Source organism: Haliotis asinina, chromosome 5 (genome assembly GCF_037392515.1).
Source record: "Haliotis asinina isolate JCU_RB_2024 chromosome 5, JCU_Hal_asi_v2, whole genome shotgun sequence".
Taxonomy (NCBI): domain Eukaryota; kingdom Metazoa; phylum Mollusca; class Gastropoda; order Lepetellida; family Haliotidae; genus Haliotis; species Haliotis asinina.
In genome coordinates, this window is record NC_090284.1 from 68,200,162 (window position 1) to 68,220,107 (window position 19,946).

General features: G+C 40.4%; 1 protein-coding gene across 1 annotated transcript in view; it reads right to left on the bottom strand.

The window, feature by feature from the left end:
- LOC137285122 (UBX domain-containing protein 8-like) overlaps window positions 1-19,946 on the bottom strand; it is a 47,423-nt gene that overhangs the window by 22,481 nt on the left and 4,996 nt on the right. Inside the window, exons 2-6 of the mRNA XM_067817342.1 lie at window positions 16,641-16,775; window positions 7,633-7,706; window positions 7,265-7,384; window positions 5,016-5,159; window positions 395-511 (exon numbers count right to left, since the gene is read on the bottom strand). Of these exons, the coding sequence (XP_067673443.1) occupies window positions 395-511; window positions 5,016-5,159; window positions 7,265-7,384; window positions 7,633-7,706; window positions 16,641-16,775 (590 nt within the window). The remainder of the gene's footprint in view (window positions 1-394; window positions 512-5,015; window positions 5,160-7,264; window positions 7,385-7,632; window positions 7,707-16,640; window positions 16,776-19,946) is intronic.

Sequence of the window (19,946 nt, forward strand, 5' to 3'; positions counted from 1 at the left end):
ATACAAACAATCACTTAACCATGGGGCTACTCACACTGAATCTTTCCATACCTATATCTGGAGGGAGTGATCTGAACACAGGACATCACACACAAACACTAAACCATGGGACTATTCAGCAAAGTATCTTACTTTACCTATATCTGGAGGGAGTGATCTGAACATAGGACAACTGCATACAAACAATCACTAAGCCATGGGGCTACTCACACTGAATCTTTCCATACCTATATCTGGAGGGAATGATCTGAACACAGGACATCACACACAAACACTAAACCATGAAACTATTCAGCAGAGTATCCTACTTTACCGATATCTGGAGGGATCGATCTGAACACAGGACATCACACACAAACACTAAACCATGGGACTATTCAGCAGAGTATCTCACCTTCACTGTATGTGTATGGAGGAACCTCCTGGTGCATTTCTTCCCTACAGGTGTTCTCAGTATCACATTCACACAGTGTTCATCACCCTCTTCAGGCTCATCAGGCAGTTTTATCACCTGTGAAGAACAGAAATACTTTTCATGTTTCCTAAAAACATAACATTTATTAAAATCTAAATATTTTAGATATTTAAATACTTACCTTACCATAGGTCTTATGCATATTACCTCAAGCTTCGCTAGAAGAGATCAGACAGTTGTTGATTCGCCATTCCCTAGATGGCTACCTCATGTAATCTACGAATGTAGTCACAGAAGTGACGTGATCTCCCAACTCACGCAAGCGCGAACAATCCAAAAATCACTTTTACTGACAACAGGAAGGTCCGAAGAGTCCAGAGCGGGGAGGAGCATCCAGCGTTGGGAGGGTGTCACTGCCCTATGGTAAGGTACTATTTAAATATCTAAAATATTTAGATTTTAATAAATTTTTAACTTACCTTACCCTAGGTCTTATGCATATGGCTTCGACAGATGGATGGTGGTGTGGACTCCGGAGGACCATCCCTCAGCAACCAGTGCACATGCATTAGGAGAACCTGGGAGACCCATGTCAACAGTCACAGGACAAACCTGGAAGCAGGACAAAGAGTAACCCAAGGGAACTCCAAAGAAAAAACCGACACACCCTGAAGGTTAGGTTAATCTTAAGACCAACGGAAAGATACAGTGTTATTACCTAAAGGGTGGCCGGCCGGGTAAGTTGCTGGGCAACCACCAACGGACTGTAGTCCCTCCATGTCCTCAACTGCCAAGTCCCCCAGGTAGTGGGAAGCGAAGGCAGTAGAGCACTTCCAAAAGCAGCCTTCCATAGTTTGTGGCACTGTGCAATTTCTATGGAGGGCCAAGGTAGATGCCAACGCTCTGATCTCGTGTGGGTTGTTCGCCACCGGATGAGGTAGATGCTTGGCATCAAAAGCTGTCAGGATCGTAGATCGAAGCCATAAGTCGACTGTGTTCCTGTTCACCTCCCCTTGCAGGTAGTCGAAAGTGGGATGAACATTCTTTTACGGGAACGTCTCTTAGAAGCCAACTTCCGGATGTAACATCTGAGGGCTCGCACGAGACACAGCAGCACCTCCTCTAAGTCATGTTGTCCCAAGACTGAAGATGCAGGAGGAATGGAGAACAGCCTGTCTGGCTGTCCAGGGAGCTGATTCTTGGCCACAAAATCCCACAGGAGACCCAAGGAGGCTCGTCCATGCCTTGTCTGCTCAAAGCGAACCTGTGTGACGTCCAGGGCATTAATTTCACTAACTCTAGCCGCAGTAGCCAACGCTGGAAGGAAGACGGTCTTTTTAGACCACTGCGGAGAGAAGGGCTGGTGGTGGAAACGAGTAAGCGTCCAGACCTTCCCACGACAGGGACATCGCATCGATCGTCCACGCCTGCAGGTCCACTGAGTGGAAATCCTGTGCTCCCGGGCGATTAACTTCGCCACTTGAGATGAGTACCCCTTGGCCCTCAAGACTTTCACAGATGGTCCAGGCACAAAGATGAAATTGCGGCGGATCCAGGTGCAGTGTCCAATTGTGAGGATGGTACAACAATTGGTCCCACTCTAGAAGCTGATTATTTGAAAGTGTCTCGACACACAATATTCTCTGTTGGTGATATACGTAGGGGGCGAGATAAGGCGTCTGCCATGAAGATGCAGGCTCCTGGTATGTGAGATACTACTCCTTGACCCTTGATTACCTAGAAGGCTACCATAGAGTTGTCCGTAAGGATCATCAGTAGCTTGTCTCTCGGTGCTGTCAACCAATGATAGACATGCATCACCGCTTTCATCTTCAACTGGGTGATGTGAAGAGATAGATCTCCACTCTTCCAGAATCCTGCTGCAACCTCCTTGACTAGATAGGCACTCCTCCTTGACTAGATAGGCACTCAATCCTTGGAGAGACGTGTCTACCTAAAGATGGTTGTTGAATGACGGCTCTAATCTGTAACTTCCTACGCAAACATTGACCAGCGAGTCTACCACCGGTGTGGTGTCGAGACGTCCAATGTCGTAAACCCTGTCTTGAAATCATAATCCAGAAACCGCTGTCATAGACGTAATAGTAGATGTCTACATCTGATCATATCCTGAGGTGAAGTGAGCAAATCGAGTAGACATTATCACTGACATAGTGACAACGGGCAGAGTACAGCTTATGTATAGCATCGCCTTGAACTTCGACTCCCGAACCTGGGACGGCGATGTGATGAATCAAATCCCGCGGAGTTAGATTCTCAAGTCATCCAAGCTGACTTAACAGCCTGATAATGAAGTCCACTTCTCTCAAGAAAAGCTTGTATGCCGTGAAGAATGCGTCATTATTTGACTTCAGAACGACCACACTGTTTATTATGAATGTGTTGACATTTCAATGAAGTCTATTTAAAGCTGGCTGTCTGTCCGATCAGAAACTGCCATACATTGCTGCACGCCTCCTGACAAGCAGCATTCAGACTACTGTTAAGGGATCTCTATGCCGACTAGAGGCATCCAATGCTGCTGTAGACTGCTAGTCTAGAAGGTAAACGACATCTTCCCATCGTAAAATGACTGTAAGTCACTGCAGACAACTTGCTAACACTAGAATAAAAACAACACATTCTGCGCAGGGCGTTGTCCCTCGATGACCAATCAGATAGTTGATGTAACGTCCCTGGGATCCTTTGCCAGGTGTTGTCTCTCGGGGACCAATCAAAATGTAGACGTGACGTCACCGGTGTAGCAGATAACTGATCATCATGAAATCTTGTAAACGGTGATACCCTGCTAGCCTGGACTGGGATTGCAAGCAACGTCTTCACCTGGTAGTAAAGCGAGAGTCCTCATTCAAAGGGCGATGCGGGGACTGTGAGCTTGACCGAGAGCGCCGACAAAGACTACTGTGGAGGGTACAGGATTGCCAACTCCCAGGGAACCTGGAGCGTGCTCTGCGCCGAGAGCGCTCGGTCTCTAAGCGCCGAGCGCGCCCTTCATCCAACTGTCGTGCAAAACCTCTTCCCTGGACAGCGTAAGCAACACCCTGGGTGTACTGTAAGGTGCAGGCGCTGGCGCTGGCGCTGGCACAGGGTCCGGCGTCAGCATAGGCGCTGGTGTCGGGATAAGCTCTGACGTCGGGATAGGCGCTGACGTAGACATAGGCGCTGGCGTAAGTATAGGTCCTGACATAGGCATAGGCGCTGGCGCAGGCATAGGTGCTGGCGTAAGCACAGGCGATGGTGTCGGCATAGGCGCTGGTGTCGGCATAGGTGCTGGTGTCGGGATAGACGCTGGCATAGCAGCAGCACCGGGCGTCAGCAGGGAGCGCAGGAACCTCTGGACTTCCGGATGAGACAAGGCATCTGGATGAAAACAGATCCACGATGTAATCGAGGCGAGGTGGTTCCGGGGACAAACATACAGGCGTCACGGACGAACGCCCCATCCCAGGCGTCGGCACAGTCGCTGAAGGCGGTTGTAAGTCAGGGTCGTCTGGCAGAGATCCCAACGACGACGCTGGAGACGACATCCTTCTCTTCTGCTGTGCAAAAAGCTTCCTCTTAGCCGCAATAAAGTCTTGAAATCCGCCACCAATAACGCCTCGCAGTACTGGCCGCGTCCATCAAAAGAGCAGGCTAGAGATGCACAATCCGGGCACCAAGGGTGAGGAACTTTCGCCCCTAGCAGATAGTGTGAAACTGGCGAGACATACACAGTTAACTGTAACAAAACAAGACATAACAATGCGTTGAAACCAACGCTAGCAGGTAGAAAAAACACACCCCTACACCAGAAATGCAGCACCAACGCACCCCCACTATAAAGTAGGCACGCCCGTAAGCTCGTGACAGCGAAGGGCAAACAACCAGAAAGGCTACCTGCATACATCGCAACGTGGCACGAAAAAACGTATAAATGCAGTGAAACATGGGCAAAAATACTAATCGACATGGAAAACCACATGGAGGAAGAAAAACCAGCAAGATATAATACCCCTACGGACGCCATGCCTCACTCACACACGACGCGGGCAAACCCACCCCGAAGTGAGAGAAAACAACAACACGAGGTAGCAAAGTAAGTGCAGTTAAATGATTACTTACCTTAACACGCACACCTAAGGGATACAAACCATACCTACCCGTGAGGAAACAACTTTATTGAACCACAAAGTAGGTAAACTAAGCGAACCAAAAAACGTCCGAACAGACGAACGCTAGAAGTAAAAGTGATTTTTGGATTGTTCGCACTTGCGCGAGTGGGGAGATCACGTCACTTCCGTGACTACATTCATAGATTACATGAGGTAGCCATCTAGGGAATGGCGAATCAACGACTGTCTGATCTCTTCTAGCGAAGCTTGAGGTAATATGCATAAGACCTATGGTAAGGTAAGTTCAAAATTTTTATTTTATAAAATTCAAAGAAAACAGCATCACTGTGACAGTTTAACCAAACACAACTGTAACAGTTGTGATAGTTACTGCAATAATTCCACCAATCATTACTGCAATTGTTCTACCAATCATTAATGAGATAGTTCGACCAACCACTACACAGCTAGTCTGTGAGTATACTTACTACTTTAGGTTCCACCGTCTTGGGCTTCACATCCCCATGTGTTGACAAGTGTTCCTCAGGCAGCCTTCTTCTGCGTGCTGCAGTCCTACTGGATCGACTTTCCTCACCCCCATCAGTACTGTCAGCTTCATCATTATCACTGCCCTATAAAAATACAGGGAATAACACCAAAAGGAATAACCTGTCATCTGCATATCTGTGTAAGTTAGCTTCACATACACATACAAAAGATCCTTCGCAGACCAAAAGAAACCAGGAATTGACAGAAAGATTTGGGTAAAGGGGGCAGGTGATTATTGGCAATGATTATTGTCATTGTCAAAGGCTACACAGATAAGATAATTAAGTCACAAGAAAATAAATGTTTGCCTTTCTGACAAGTATTCAGTCAGACCCACTGTTGCAATACTTAAATTTGTCAGTTGGCCATCAGGGCCTGCTGCTGCCTGATGGCTTTAAAATCTACATGCAGGGTCATTTTGAAATTTTGAAAGTCAAAGCAGGAAAACAAAATAGACTGCACTGTACACACAGTTTCACACATGTTTCTACAAATGAATTAACAAAGCCTGTGGCACAGAGAGAATATGTTATGATGGTGATGACATTCAGGTGATGGTGATGAAATACCAGGAAATGAAACTGTAACATAATGGATCATGGATAATTTCCAAACTTTAATAGAAAAAAATATGGGAAAGATGCCAGTTGATAAACAAGAGTCATCAGAAGATGACATATTCCCCCGGTCCCCACATGTTTGAAAGGACAAATAATCTGAGTGTTACTCATTGTTTTTTAAGACTAAGTTTGAATTGTTTCCATGGAATTTATGAAAATTATAAATGCCATATATCTGTAACCAGCAAAGTCACAATGTCATATATCTGCCAAGATCTGTTGAAAGATATGAAATGGTTTTCGAGTTGTGCTCTGGGAACGAAGCCCACCCCTCCATTTTGAGACAAAGTCCAAAATGTTTCCATGGAAACCAAGAAAATAATACATTAGAAAAACCTCTAAAAACCAAAAGGCACCACTTTGGGGTCTGAAACACATATCTACCAAGTTTTACGGACAGATATTAAGAAGTTCTTGAGTTCTGCTCTGGAAATGAACACACCTCTCACTTTTCAGAACTAGGTCCAAAATGTTTCCACGGAAAAAGGGAAAATAATAAATCATAAGATCCTGTACATAGCAAAAGGCACCACTATAGGTTCTGATTGATATATCTACCAAGTTTTGCAGAAAAACATTGAATGGTTTTTGAGTTCTGCTCCGGAAACAAAGCCCATCCTCCATTTTGAGACAAAGTCTGAAACATTTCCATGGAAACCAAGAAAATAATAAATCACAAAAACCTCTACATAGCAAAAGGCACCACTTTGGGGTCTGCCACACATATCTAGAAAGTTTTACGGACAGATATTAAGAAGTTTTTCAGTTCTGCTCTGGAAACAAAACACACCTCTCACTTTTCAGACTAGGTCCAAAACGCTTCCCTGGAAACCGAGAAAATAATACATCACAAGACCCTGTACATAGCAAAAGGCATAGCTTCAGCTTCTGACTGATATATCTACCAAGTTTTGCAGAAAAATATTGAACGGATTTTGAGTTCTGCTCCGGAAACGAAACATACCTCTCAATTTTGAGACTATGTCTTAAACTTTTCCATGGAAACTGAGAAAATAATACACCACAAAAACCTGTACATAGCAAAAGGCATCACTTTAGGTTCTGATTGATATATCTAACATGTTTTGCATAAAAATATTGAACGTTTTTTGAGTTTTGTTCCGGAAACGAAGCCCATCCCTCCATTTTGAGACTATGTCTGAAACTTTTCCATGGAAACCAAGAAAATAAAAAATCACAAAAACCTGTACATAGCAAAAGGCACCACTTCAGCCTCTGATTGATATATCTACCAACTTTTGCAGAAAAATATTGAACGGTTTTTGAGTTCTGCTCCGGAAACGAAGCCCACCCCACTATAAGACTAACACCAAAGGTCACAAGGGCCTGCAAATATTTGAGATTGCTGGCCCAATACAATAAACATTGGCGCTGGGCCTCTGGGCCGGTGATTATTTCGCATGCTGGTCAGATAGGCTGGTGATATTTTGACTGCTGGTCAGTTGGCCTCTGGGCCAGTGATTACTTTGAAATGGAGCACGATGAGCTGTTGGTAAATGTTTCGGGTATATGAACAAAACCAGTTGTCATACTGCTATTACACGTACCACTAACAAGTGACCTTCACCTTTCCAGGCTGGTCCTAGAAACTTTTCAAATTCTTCTTCTTTTTGTATCCTCTTGGCCTCCTCCCTTGGTATCAGAATACGCTCCTTGTAGCTGTTAGCCTGCCAGCATACATTGCATCTTAACAACATATCCATATCAGCCTAGAGACATTTGAGAAAGCTTCTTGATTTTATCAATATAGGACAAACATACACAGAATTTGAAGATCAAATCTTTGAAGGTCATTGACACTCTAAGCTGACATCCATAACTCTTTATGATAAAACACACAGCACATTTTTCCAAATGTCTATCCAAAGCTATGTACATCGAAAGCAAAATGTCAACTCTCATAGTCATGCACTACCTTTTGTGTGTGTTCTTCTTGTAGCTTCTGCCTCATTCTGGCCTTCCTTTCTTCATCAGAGTTATCTCCCCTTCCTGAATTTAAAAAGAAGAATGTTTCTGTGAAAGACCAAGTGAGTTTAACATTGCTTTGAATAGTATTCAAACAGCATTTTAACAACATACCATTAAGCAGTATTTCAGTCATGCTACAATGTCACTGTGGTCCTGATGAGGTGAATGAGTTTAGATTTATGCCACCCTCAGCAATATTTCAGTTATGTGGTGGTGGTCAGACCTTCAAGGGTTAATCCTGATGAAAGTCACTAAGGCTGAAGTCATGGAGATCCAGATACACTTTGAACCATCAAGCAGGGTTCGGTGCCAACTAACAATTCTATTTCAGTTAAAGGATCCACTCCCTCCCCTGAATGTACAGTGAGTTGCAGCATTTTATTCCAGCTTATACCAGGGATATGCTCAAAAATAATATATCGAATAAAATTCATGCAAGTCAATGTGGCAAGTCTAGATTTCTGCAGTTCTGAAAATAGGGAAAGTCTCTGGACTCATATATAATGTTTTATCAAAACAATTAAAGCACTGCTTTTTCTCTGTAAAATATGTGAATCCAAGAGACAAGATATTATAGTCTACCCAACTACTATAAGAAAAATATGTTGGTGTAATGATTTGAGTACAAACAACATCCTCAATGACAACCAAGAACCTAGGTATTAGATGGAAAGGTGGCAATGAAGAAAGAGTCAGTTTCTTGGATTACAAAACAGTTCTGTCATCTGATCCAAAAACCCAACAGGCAGTTTTTGACAATTTTGGCTCTGTTTGAAGCTGATCCAGAGAGCTTCTTGCAATAACTTGGGACTAGGGATAAATTTGGGTTTTCTGCTTACAATCAGAGGCCGAACTACAAACACTGTTCCTGAAAGAGTACTGGCCTCAATCTTCTATGATGACAGAGGTGTCAGCCTTCTATTTTAATCTCTCAAAAGGCCATTAAGAAAAAAGAACATATTATGCTCCACCTTTTGGGGTCAGTCCATCAGTGCGCAAACCTGTCACTGTCATGGCTATATCCATTTACATGTCTTTGAACCACTTTCACAAACATAAAGATAGTTCAAGCCACAAGCCATTTTGACTGAAACGAAACAAAATCCTTCCCAAATCATGGCATCAATGTGGAAGTGGATACTGGATAATATATCATTACATTCAAGTTTTTCTATGCCAGATTCGCATGATGAAGATAAGATGACATCCTTCTATGTGCCAGCCACACCCTCAGCACTGATTGAACTCTTTCAATAGTTTATTGAAGATGAACTATGACCTGACATGCTTCATTAACTCATAGATTGAATTGTGACCTGTTTCATGGACCATTGTATGTACCCACATGCACACTTACTGTTTGAATCATATTTAACATTTTGATACACAGTCGTGTACACTAAAATATACTCATTACAACACTGTAACCAATTCATTTGATTATACATGCACATTTTCAAATAATCATTATAACAAAAGCTATTGACAAATACTACATCTCATCAGGTACTATGCATCAATGGTACTATTATTGAACCACCAGTTGACGTGAGGTCATTTAAAAATATTTCTGTAATTCACATTATGGTGATTTCAATTTAGGGTATGTAGATGGATGGGATGATCTGACTCTAGTGGAGTTGTCTGTGTGATTCCCTTCACAAAACAGATTACAATGACGTCGGCACGGAGATGTTTTGTCAGATGTGTGATACAAATAGTGTGATTCCCTTCACAAAACAGATTACAATGACGTTGTCACGGAGATGTTTTGTCAGGTGTGTGATACAAATAGTGTGATTCCCTTCACAAAACAGATTACAATGACGTCGGCTTGGAGATGTTTTGTCAGATGTGTGATACAAATAGTGTGATTCCCTTCACAAAACAGATTATAATGACGTTGTCACGGAGATGTTTTGTCAGGTGTGTGATACAAATAGTGTGATTCCCTTCACAAAACAGATTACAATGATGTCGGCACGGAGATGTTTTGTCAGGTGTGTGATACAAATAGTGTGATTCCCTTTACAAAACAGATAACGATGATGTCGGCACTGAGATGTCACGTTTCCAACATTGATTGCATTACATCCCCACAAATATTATCTGTCTCCAGACTAGTAAGTGATACCATTTTCCAATCGGGGGCAGTGTTGTAGCCTAGTGGTTAAAGTGTTCACTTGTCACACCGAAGACCCAGGTTTAATCCTCCATATGGGTCCTATGAGTGAAGCCCATTTCTGGCGTCCCCCGATGTGATATTGCTGGGATATTTCTAAAAGCAGAGTAGAACTAAACTCATTCAATCACTCACTCACTCACTCAATCATAACGTGCTGAGTGCATGGCCTTAGCCACCACCCAATACTAAGACCCAGTAAAATTTCTTTTAGCTAAATTAGCTTAGCAAATACACTTTGGTGCATTAATACCAACATATATTGAGAACTGTCCAAGTACAGTCAGTCTGTGAGCCACCTTACATCTTTCATCAGATAGTATTTCACTGATATAAACTACTCAATTAGAATGAATATGAAGATATATCTTCCACATCTGCAACACAACTATTTATCATGTAAATGGCACATAGCATTGTTCTTGATTATACAGAACATCAAATGGACAGGTAATATTTCACACCTGTTATAATAACATGTTGATTGTCTACGTACACATTCTAGATAAAATACATTCCAATGGCCCATGCCTGGTCAACTTGCACACAGGCTAGATTCCAATATACTAGGAAGATTGTCGACATCAAAATTACATCATATACTACATTTATGTAACAGCCATGTCGTAGTTATATCATGGTCATACTACATCTATGCAACACAACAGCCATGTCGTAGTTATATCATGGTCATACTACATCTATCCAACACAACAGCCATGTCGTAGTTATATCATGGTCATACTACATCTATGCAACACAACAGCCATGTCGTAGTTATATCATGGTCATACTACATCTATGACCAACACAACAGCCATGTCGTAGTTATATCATGGTCATACTACATCTATGCAACACAACAACGATGTCGTAGTTATATCATGGTCATACTACATCTATCCAACACAACAGCCATGTCGTAGTTATATCATGGTCATACTACATCTATGCAACACAACAACGATGTCGTAGTTATATCATGGTCATACTACATCTATCCAACACAACAGCGATGTCGTAACTATATCATGGTCGTACTACATCTATGCAACACAACAGCGATGTCGTAGTTATATCATGGTCATACTACATCTATCCAACACAACAGCCATGTCGTAACTATATCATGGTCGTACTACATCTATGCAACACAACAGCCATGTCATAGTTATATCATGGTCATACTACATCTATCCAACACAACAGCCATGTCGTAGTTATATCATGGTCATACTACATCTATCCAACACAACAGCCATGTCGTAACTATATCATGGTCATACTACATTTATGCAACACAACAGCCATGTCGTAGTTATATCATGGTCATACTACATCTATCCAACACAACAGCCATGTCGTAACTATATCATGGTCGTACTACATCTATGCAACACAACAGCCATGTCATAGTTATATCATGGTCATACTACATCTATCCAACACAACAGCCATGTCGTAGTTATATCATGGTCATACTACATCTATCCAACACAACAGCCATGTCGTAACTATATCATGGTCATACTACATTTATGCAACACAACAGCCATGTCGTAGTTATATCATGGTCATACTACATCTATCCAACACAACAGCCATGTCGTAGTTATATCATGGTCATACTACATCTATCCAACACAACAGCCATGTCGTAGTTATATCATGGTCATACTACATCTATGCAACACAACAGCCATCTCGTAGTTATATCATGGTCATACTACAACTATGCAACACAACAGTCATGTCATAGTTATATCATGGTCATACTACATCTATCCAACACAACAGCCATGTCGTAGTTATATCATGGTCATACTACATCTATCCAACACAACAGCCATGTCGTAGTTATATCATGGTCATACTACATCTATGCAACACAACAGCCATCTCGTAGTTATATCATGGTCATACTACAACTATGCAACACAACAGTCATGTCGTAGTTATATCATGGTCATACTACATCTATCCAACACAACAGCCATGTCGTAGTTATATCATGGTCATACTACATCTATCCAACACAACAGCCATGTCGTAGTTATATCATGGTCATTATGTCATAGTTATATCATGGTCATACTGCATGTATGTAACAGCCATGTCGTAGTTATATCATGGTCATTATGTCGTAACTATATCATGGTTATACTACATCTATGTAACAGCCATGTCGTAGTTATATCATGGTCATTATGGCGTAGCTATATCATGGTTATACTACATCTATGTAACAGTCATGTCGTAGTTATATCATGGTCATTATGTCGTAACTATATCATGGTTATACTACATCTATGTAACAGTCATGTCGCAGTTATATCATGGTCATTATGTCGTAGTTATATCATGGTTATACTGCATGTATGTAACAGCCATGTCGTGGTTATATCATGGTCATTATGTCGTAACTATATCATGGTTATACTACATCTATGTAACAGCCATGTCGTAGTTATATCATGGTCATTATGGCGTAACTATATCATGGTTATACTACATCTATGTAACAGTCATGTCGTAGTTATATCATGGTCATTATGTCGTAACTATATCATGGTTATACTACATCTATGTAACAGTCATGTCGTAGTTATATCATGGTCATTATGTCGTAACTATATCATGGTTATACTACATCTATGTAACAGCCATGTCGTAGTTATATCATGGTCATACTGCATGTATGTAACAGCCATGTCCTAGTTATATCATGGTCATTATGTCGTAACTATATCATGGTTATACTACATCTATGTAACAGCCATGTCGTAGTTATATCATGGTCATTATGGCGTAACTATATCATGGTTATACTACATCTATGTAAGAGCCATGTCGTAGTTATATCATGGTCATTATGTCGTAGTTATATCATGGTTATACTACATCTATGTAACAGCCATGTCATAGTTATATCATGGTCATTATGTCGTAACTATATCATGGTCATACCACATCTATGTAACAGTCATGTCGTAGTTATATCATGGTCATTATGTCGTAACTATATCATGGTTATACCACATCTATGTAACAGTCATGTCGTAGTTATATCATGGTCATCATGTCGTAACTATATCATGGTCATACTGCATGTATGTAACAGCCATGTCGTAGTTATATCATGGTCATCATGTCGTAACTATATCATGGTCATACTGCATGTATGTAACAGCCATGTCGTAGTTATATCATGGTTATAATACATCTATGTAACAGCCATGCAAACCACACAAGCTTACAGAAATAAAAAGCATCAAGGAATACATTGTTATAGCCCCAGACAACACCTGAAAGCCTTATGTATGCACCAACATGTCAGCAGAGTATACTCAAGTCACGCTCCAATAACATGCATCTCACTCAACAAAAGCATTAACCTGTGACACTGAGTTACTGAAATTCACACAAACCTTTCAGCTGTGAAACTCCCTTTCAAGTATCACTTTAATTGTCTATTTAAAACACCTACCCCCAAAATGCAGAGGTACCAAAACAGATCGTGAGGTCTCCATTGGACCATTTCTCATACCTATACAGAGATGACAACCTCTACAATTTTATAGCCACTATGAATTTTAGCCTCAAACTATGCAACAATGATTGCAATAAACATTCTATGAAATTTGAAAATAATTCATCAAAATGTGGATGCACCGACAAAAACATATATTGTCACTGATTAAGTAAATTTGCACCAAAAACAAATGACAATACGAAATGTAATGCTGATAATCTGGAAATCTGCTGTAAGAGGTATGTGGAATTAAAGCTCCACTCTTGATTAGTGTCATATTATCTTTCTCAGACTCCACTATGATAGATAAGTATTTAGTTGACTACCAATTTTACAGCCAAATTACCAATTTTGCTCTTTGAAACTACTACTTGCACCACTTTGGAGTTGGCATTTCTGCCTTTACTGTAACTGAAACAAATTATCCCTATCTACTGAGAAACTCCCTGTTTCCTCCATAGTCCATGTTTTACAATGTATTTATTCATCAAGCTGGAATCCAAATCAACTAAGTCTAGCCTCTTCATGGTTTAACATGACACAAATCCATAAACATTATGAAAAGTATCACTACAACTTTGATATTTAATCCTCATGCAGTCATATTATATGTTGTTCACTGGTCACGAAGGAGACATGGTTTGATGTACCCTCTATATTTGTTTATGTTCGAGAACCCATAAGCATCATTTCCATCAGGTAACAGAAAATGTTCCTTGTTTGCTCAGCCAATCAGAAAACAACATCTGCGTGTGAGGTAAGATAAATATTCATATCATAATCATGTTTTTAGTGTGATTATTTTGACCCTTCAGGCACACTATACATTGATTTTATATTTTAGATATGCTATGATCAATGGTGAGCATTATGTTCAATATGTGTACTCTCCTTTAAGCAAATATCAAGTTTCAGGAAACTGTTCTTAAGTTCAATATATTGGAAATCAGTTGATTTGGTTGCTGGTTACTAAATATTCGGACTCCTCAAATGACAACTGCATAAAGATGGCAAGTTATTGATATGTGGAATGAAGGCATGTCATTGAAGGCTACTGCAAGGGATGTTGGTTGTCATCAAAAGTACATCAGGTAACTAAGGAATGGCAGCGTTCAGAACAACCACACATGACAACTCCTAGGAATTTTATTAAAGCCCTTTTTAGAATCACAATTTTTATGCACAACTGAATATCTTAAAGAAACATTTGGCAGGGGTTCACTGATGGTATAGAGATGTCTTTCCTCCTGAAGAGTCCATCTACTGATGGCTTCCCTTGGGGAGTCCATCTACTGATGACTTCACCTGGAGAATCTATCTACTGAAGAGTTCACCTGGAGAGTCCATCTACTGATGACTTCCCCCAGAGAATTCATCTACTGATGACTTCCCCTGGAGGGTCTTCTACTGATGACATCGCCTGGAAAGTTCATCTACTGAAGAGTTCCCCTGGGGAGGCCATCTACAGATGACTTCCCCATGGGAGTTCATCTACTGATATATTCCCCTGCAGAGACCAAATACTGATGACTTCCCCTAGACAGTCAAACTACTGATGTGTTTCCCAGGGTGAGTCCATCTACTGCTTTTGTCAAGTTTTAATGGCCCTGACATAATGGTAAGACTCCAATTGAAACATAAGGAAACAACAGCATATTTTGAAATAGTTGTCTCTTAACACAAATTGGTAATGCTGAGCAAATAATATGATAATACATTTCAAATATTAAAAGCATAAATATGAATTCACAGGAAGGATTATTTCAGATAAATATATATGCATAGCACGGTATGCGATATTTAATGCTTTTGAATCACATCCATACAAAATGAAACAGGAAATGCTTATTTTTATGAAACATTGGTAACAACACTGTAGTTCATTATTCTGGGGTATATTCACAAGCTGTTAGCCTCAGGAATTGAATAATAATGAAATATCTGGTTGTGGACATCACATCAAAGCATATGTGTTTGACCACAATAACTGGAGCCATGTGAACAAACTGTTTGCTGTAACAAGCCAGGAAAATAAGTAGGGATTTGTGACCTTTGGAAAATGGACAGACTTGTGAAAGTTGTATTCACCGAGTAAACCAACAAATCATCTTTGAAGTAGACTTGCACAAATCTCTATGGTAATAGTTAATAGTTCAAATGAAAATATCTAAAACAAACAGACATAAATAACTGACTGGGGTCCTTAGAGACTTGTGAGACTTGCTTTTAACCTCTACGATAGCCCAAGGTGTCTTTGGTATAAAGGGGTGCATGGATTAATAATAATAATGGATTTATAGAGTGCCTATTTCAAATGATATTGTTCAATGGCATTATAGATTTGAGGGCAGTTTTGAAAGCGTCAGTAGAGTCTATATCTTTTAGGGTGAGTGGCAGAATGTTCCAGAGAGACGGGGCTGCAGTAGAGAACGCTCTTGATCCCATGGCTGTTTTGACGTGAGGCTGTGTAAGCAGCAAGGAAGTTGGAACATGGAAATGAGATATTTAGAAAACTTATTTTCATAGATGCAGCTGTGTGTGAGAAGACGAAGTTTGTATTGAATTCTGCTTGATACAGGACGCCAATGAAGACCTCGGAGGATAGATGTCGCACTTTGATAGCTTGGTGCACAGGCAACAACACTGGTGGCTGAATTCTGAATCCGTTGGAGTTATGAAAGGAGATGTTGAGGAATGTTATAATAGAGGGAGTTGCAGTAATCAAATTTAGAGCGAACCAGGCTGGTCGTAAGGAGCTGGGTAGTGTTGAAGTCTATTAGGTTTCGGATCTTGCTAATATCGAAGATGTGGTAGAAACATCTTTTGCTGAGTGATTTGATTTGATTTTCTAATGACATTGTTGATTGAAAAATAACACCAAGATTTCTGGCAGAGTTAGACTGTTTGATAACACCTTCACCAATTTTAAGAGATAAGTTGTCACACACTTTGCAAAGTTGATGCATGAATCCAATGGTCAAGAACTCAGTCTTGGTGTCATTCAGTTTCAGAGAGTTCAAGGTCATCCAGTCTCCTATTTCAACGACACATTGTTGTATCTTCAGTGCACAATCTTCAGCAAGGTTAGGCTCCTCTGACAGATATAACTGATTGTCATCAGCACAGAGATGAAATTTCAGTGAGTGTTTTCGGACAATGTGAAATGAGTTAAATGAGATTACAGATATTGAAGGTTCAGGTGAGCTCATATTGATGCAAAATTCAAATCACACACACTCACCTGCTGCTGATTCTTCTGATGACTGTTGATATCGAAAATACTTCCTTCCCCTTGGTAGAAGCCACTGTATGACAAAGGTCAAAGTTGCCAAGACCAGAAAGCCTTGTACAAGCCATCTGCATACCAACCCTGCATCTGTGTGAAAATAGCACAGACTTTAGTTTAGAATAAATTACTTGACTTCCAGCAAATACAACCTATACTGACAACTGCCTATTCAGGGCTGTCAAGTTGTCAGAAGAACATAAATATTTTTTAAGTCAGTGAGGTTAGTTGTACACTGCACTCAGCAATATCCTGGCTATATGGCGGCTGTCTGTAAATAACAGAATCTGGCCCAGACGATCCAGTGGTCAACAACATGAGCATTGATCTGCGCAATTGGGAACCAATGATATGAGTCAACAAAATCAGCGAGCCTGACCACCCAAACCCGTTTGTCACCTCTCAGGATAAGCATAGTTGCTTTTCTGACAATCATGGATTGCTGAAAACCTGTTCTACACCGGATCTCTACAGGTCATATTTTGTAAGAATAGACATTTTTGGTCAGTGTGTATTAAAGTAAGAATGCTGATGTAGCTGTTGTAAATGTTTCAATGCACTACTGATATGCAATACCTGGTGTCATAGTACGGTCTAAGTAAACTTATCCTCAGAACTTTTCGTTACACTCCACTACTGAGTCTAACAAAACCTTACGGGAGGTCACGTCAGGTAACCTTTGAGATTGACCAATCAGAACACAGCTTACCAAATCGCAAAATTGTACATTCGCACATCCCTTTTGAACTTTTTATCTCAAAAAGGTTCGTACCCGAACGATTCCGAACGATTGCTATTTAGCGTACGATCACTTCCGGGTGATGCACACGATGTACGTACTGCCATGACAACGGTGAGTAAACAGTCGCTGAAAATAGTGTTTTTGACAATATTCAAGAATGTTATCTTGTGGAAATATTAGCTAATGGTAACCATGTCAACAGAAACCCCAAAGCGTATATACTGCAGGTCAAATAACTGTGTTATATGCTGATTTGAGTTTGTGGAGAGATCTGTGTCGGTGACCTGAATATTTTGAAAGTCCCTCCGATCCCTAAATAGTAACCGTTGTCTGATTGGTTAAATCTATTTAACCATCTCACATTTGATTGGACTGTCATTGGTTGCTTAAAGGTTACCTGACGCGACCCTCTACTACGTTTTGTTAAACTCAGTGGTGTAGTGTAACGAAATACACTGAGACGAAGTTTACTTATACTGTGTCATAGTATATCTTGTCCCCAAAAATTAATTTTATCTGCATAGTATTCTGTATTGACATCATAAATTTAGTGCTATCTACTTCAGTAATGGCTTATTCGGATTTCATGAAATCCCTGAGCTAATATTTCAGTAATTTCAAGAAATCCTGGGAAATTATAAGGAATACATGAAATTCCCGGGGGTCACAGTGATTTCATAAAATCACTGACTCTTTCAGGAATTACATGAAATTCTTAGTTTCACATATTCCCTGCAACATATAAACATTTATCAAATAGAGTTCATTCTACCCATATGTATTGTGTAATAAGGTACAGTTTTGCCCTAAACTATTATAGTTATTAAAGGTCACATGCAACATAAAACACAACTTTGCAGATTCTGATGCTCTTCGGTATGCACTTGCCGAAACAAATCATCAAAAATGCCAATTCAACCTATAAAGTTGAAAAAAAATGCAATGAAAAAAAGCCCATGAGTTTTACCAATTTTATTAATATTCGCCAAGCACTGGGGAAAAAGTGATTTCAAGTGCTATGCTGCACTGCACTCATAACGCATGTGCAGTGAGTAGGTTCACAGAGCTTGAAACAGTATGCCTGCCCGGAGTATGAGGTCGTGATCTTGGATGTGTACACAAAAATAGTGAGTGAGTTAATATGTAATGTCACATTGGCAATACTGTACGCAAACAAGTAAATAATCTACTTGTTACACAAAAAAACCCATGTTGATTGTGATAAGCAGACTCTGTCACAGAGAAAACACAATGTCTGGTTTATTTACACCTGTATGTCTGCCTGCCTGTCTGCCAATGACAATATGCAATGCACAACTTCAATCACTGACCAAATGCAATTTGAAGTTAACACCTATCAGACGTGTAAGCAATAAACAAAGAACCAGCAAAGCGTATTGGCAAATGAAGCAGTGGCCAATCACAAGGCATCATTATACATGAGTGCACACCCACCAGCTCTGACTGAGTTCGGTATCGCAGCAGCGCTTTGTTTCAAGGGACGTAAACCAAAGTACAAAACATTGCACTTTTGATTTGTGATTATCCGCTAATAATTTTGTTTATTTGTTTTTTCACAATCACCAATTTTATATATCATGAACAAGTGATACCTGTGTTTTAATTATGTTTGATTTTTTTATTGCATATGACCTTTAACTATTAAACCAATTCTAACTAAATTAAACCAAACTCATGGACTGAAAAAAATTATCACCTGTTGTTGTGGCTAAAAATAAAGACATCAAGACACGTATGATAGAAATATTGATTATTATACAACATTTAACCATTTACCAAACAAGAAACAGAATCACCAATGTCCAAAAGATAATAATCTGGTAATGGAATCAAGCACAAGAGAACTGGGGTAAAAAATGTAATCCAATCACAGATCATTCGGAAGATGTGTTCCAAGTCACAATATGGAATTTCCAAGCCTTCAGTAGCATGTGATGACCCCTTCAATCAATACATGCCAAAACATGTCTTCTCATGGATGATGTTAGTCACTGACGTCAGCAGGAATTCTGTGCCACAGATTCATGGGAACTTGTTCAAGCTGCTGTCGATTTGCTGGTGGTTGCCGTTGTTTCAACTGTCTGTCAAGATGATCCCACAGATGCTCTATGAGATCATGTTGGCCAGGGCAATACATTGAAGTTCACGCTCTTGAGGTAGTCTTGTACGACCCTGGCAGTATGCGGACGTACATTGTCCTGTTACAAGATCTAACCACTCAGCTGTTGATACACAAATGGTAACACAGCTGGTTTCAAGACTTTTCTCTGTACCTCAGAGCAGCCACATTTCCATAAAGGATGACAAGTTGTGCTTTCTGCTGACCACCAACATAGCACCATACCATTGCACTTCACCAACCAAAAGGATGCACCTCTTGGACACAGTTTGGTGCCAGTTGCTCACCCCTACGTCCATAAACACAAACTCAACTATCATTTTGGAACATGTTTAATCAACTCTTGTCTGTATACAGAACTCTCTCCCAGTCATGTGGC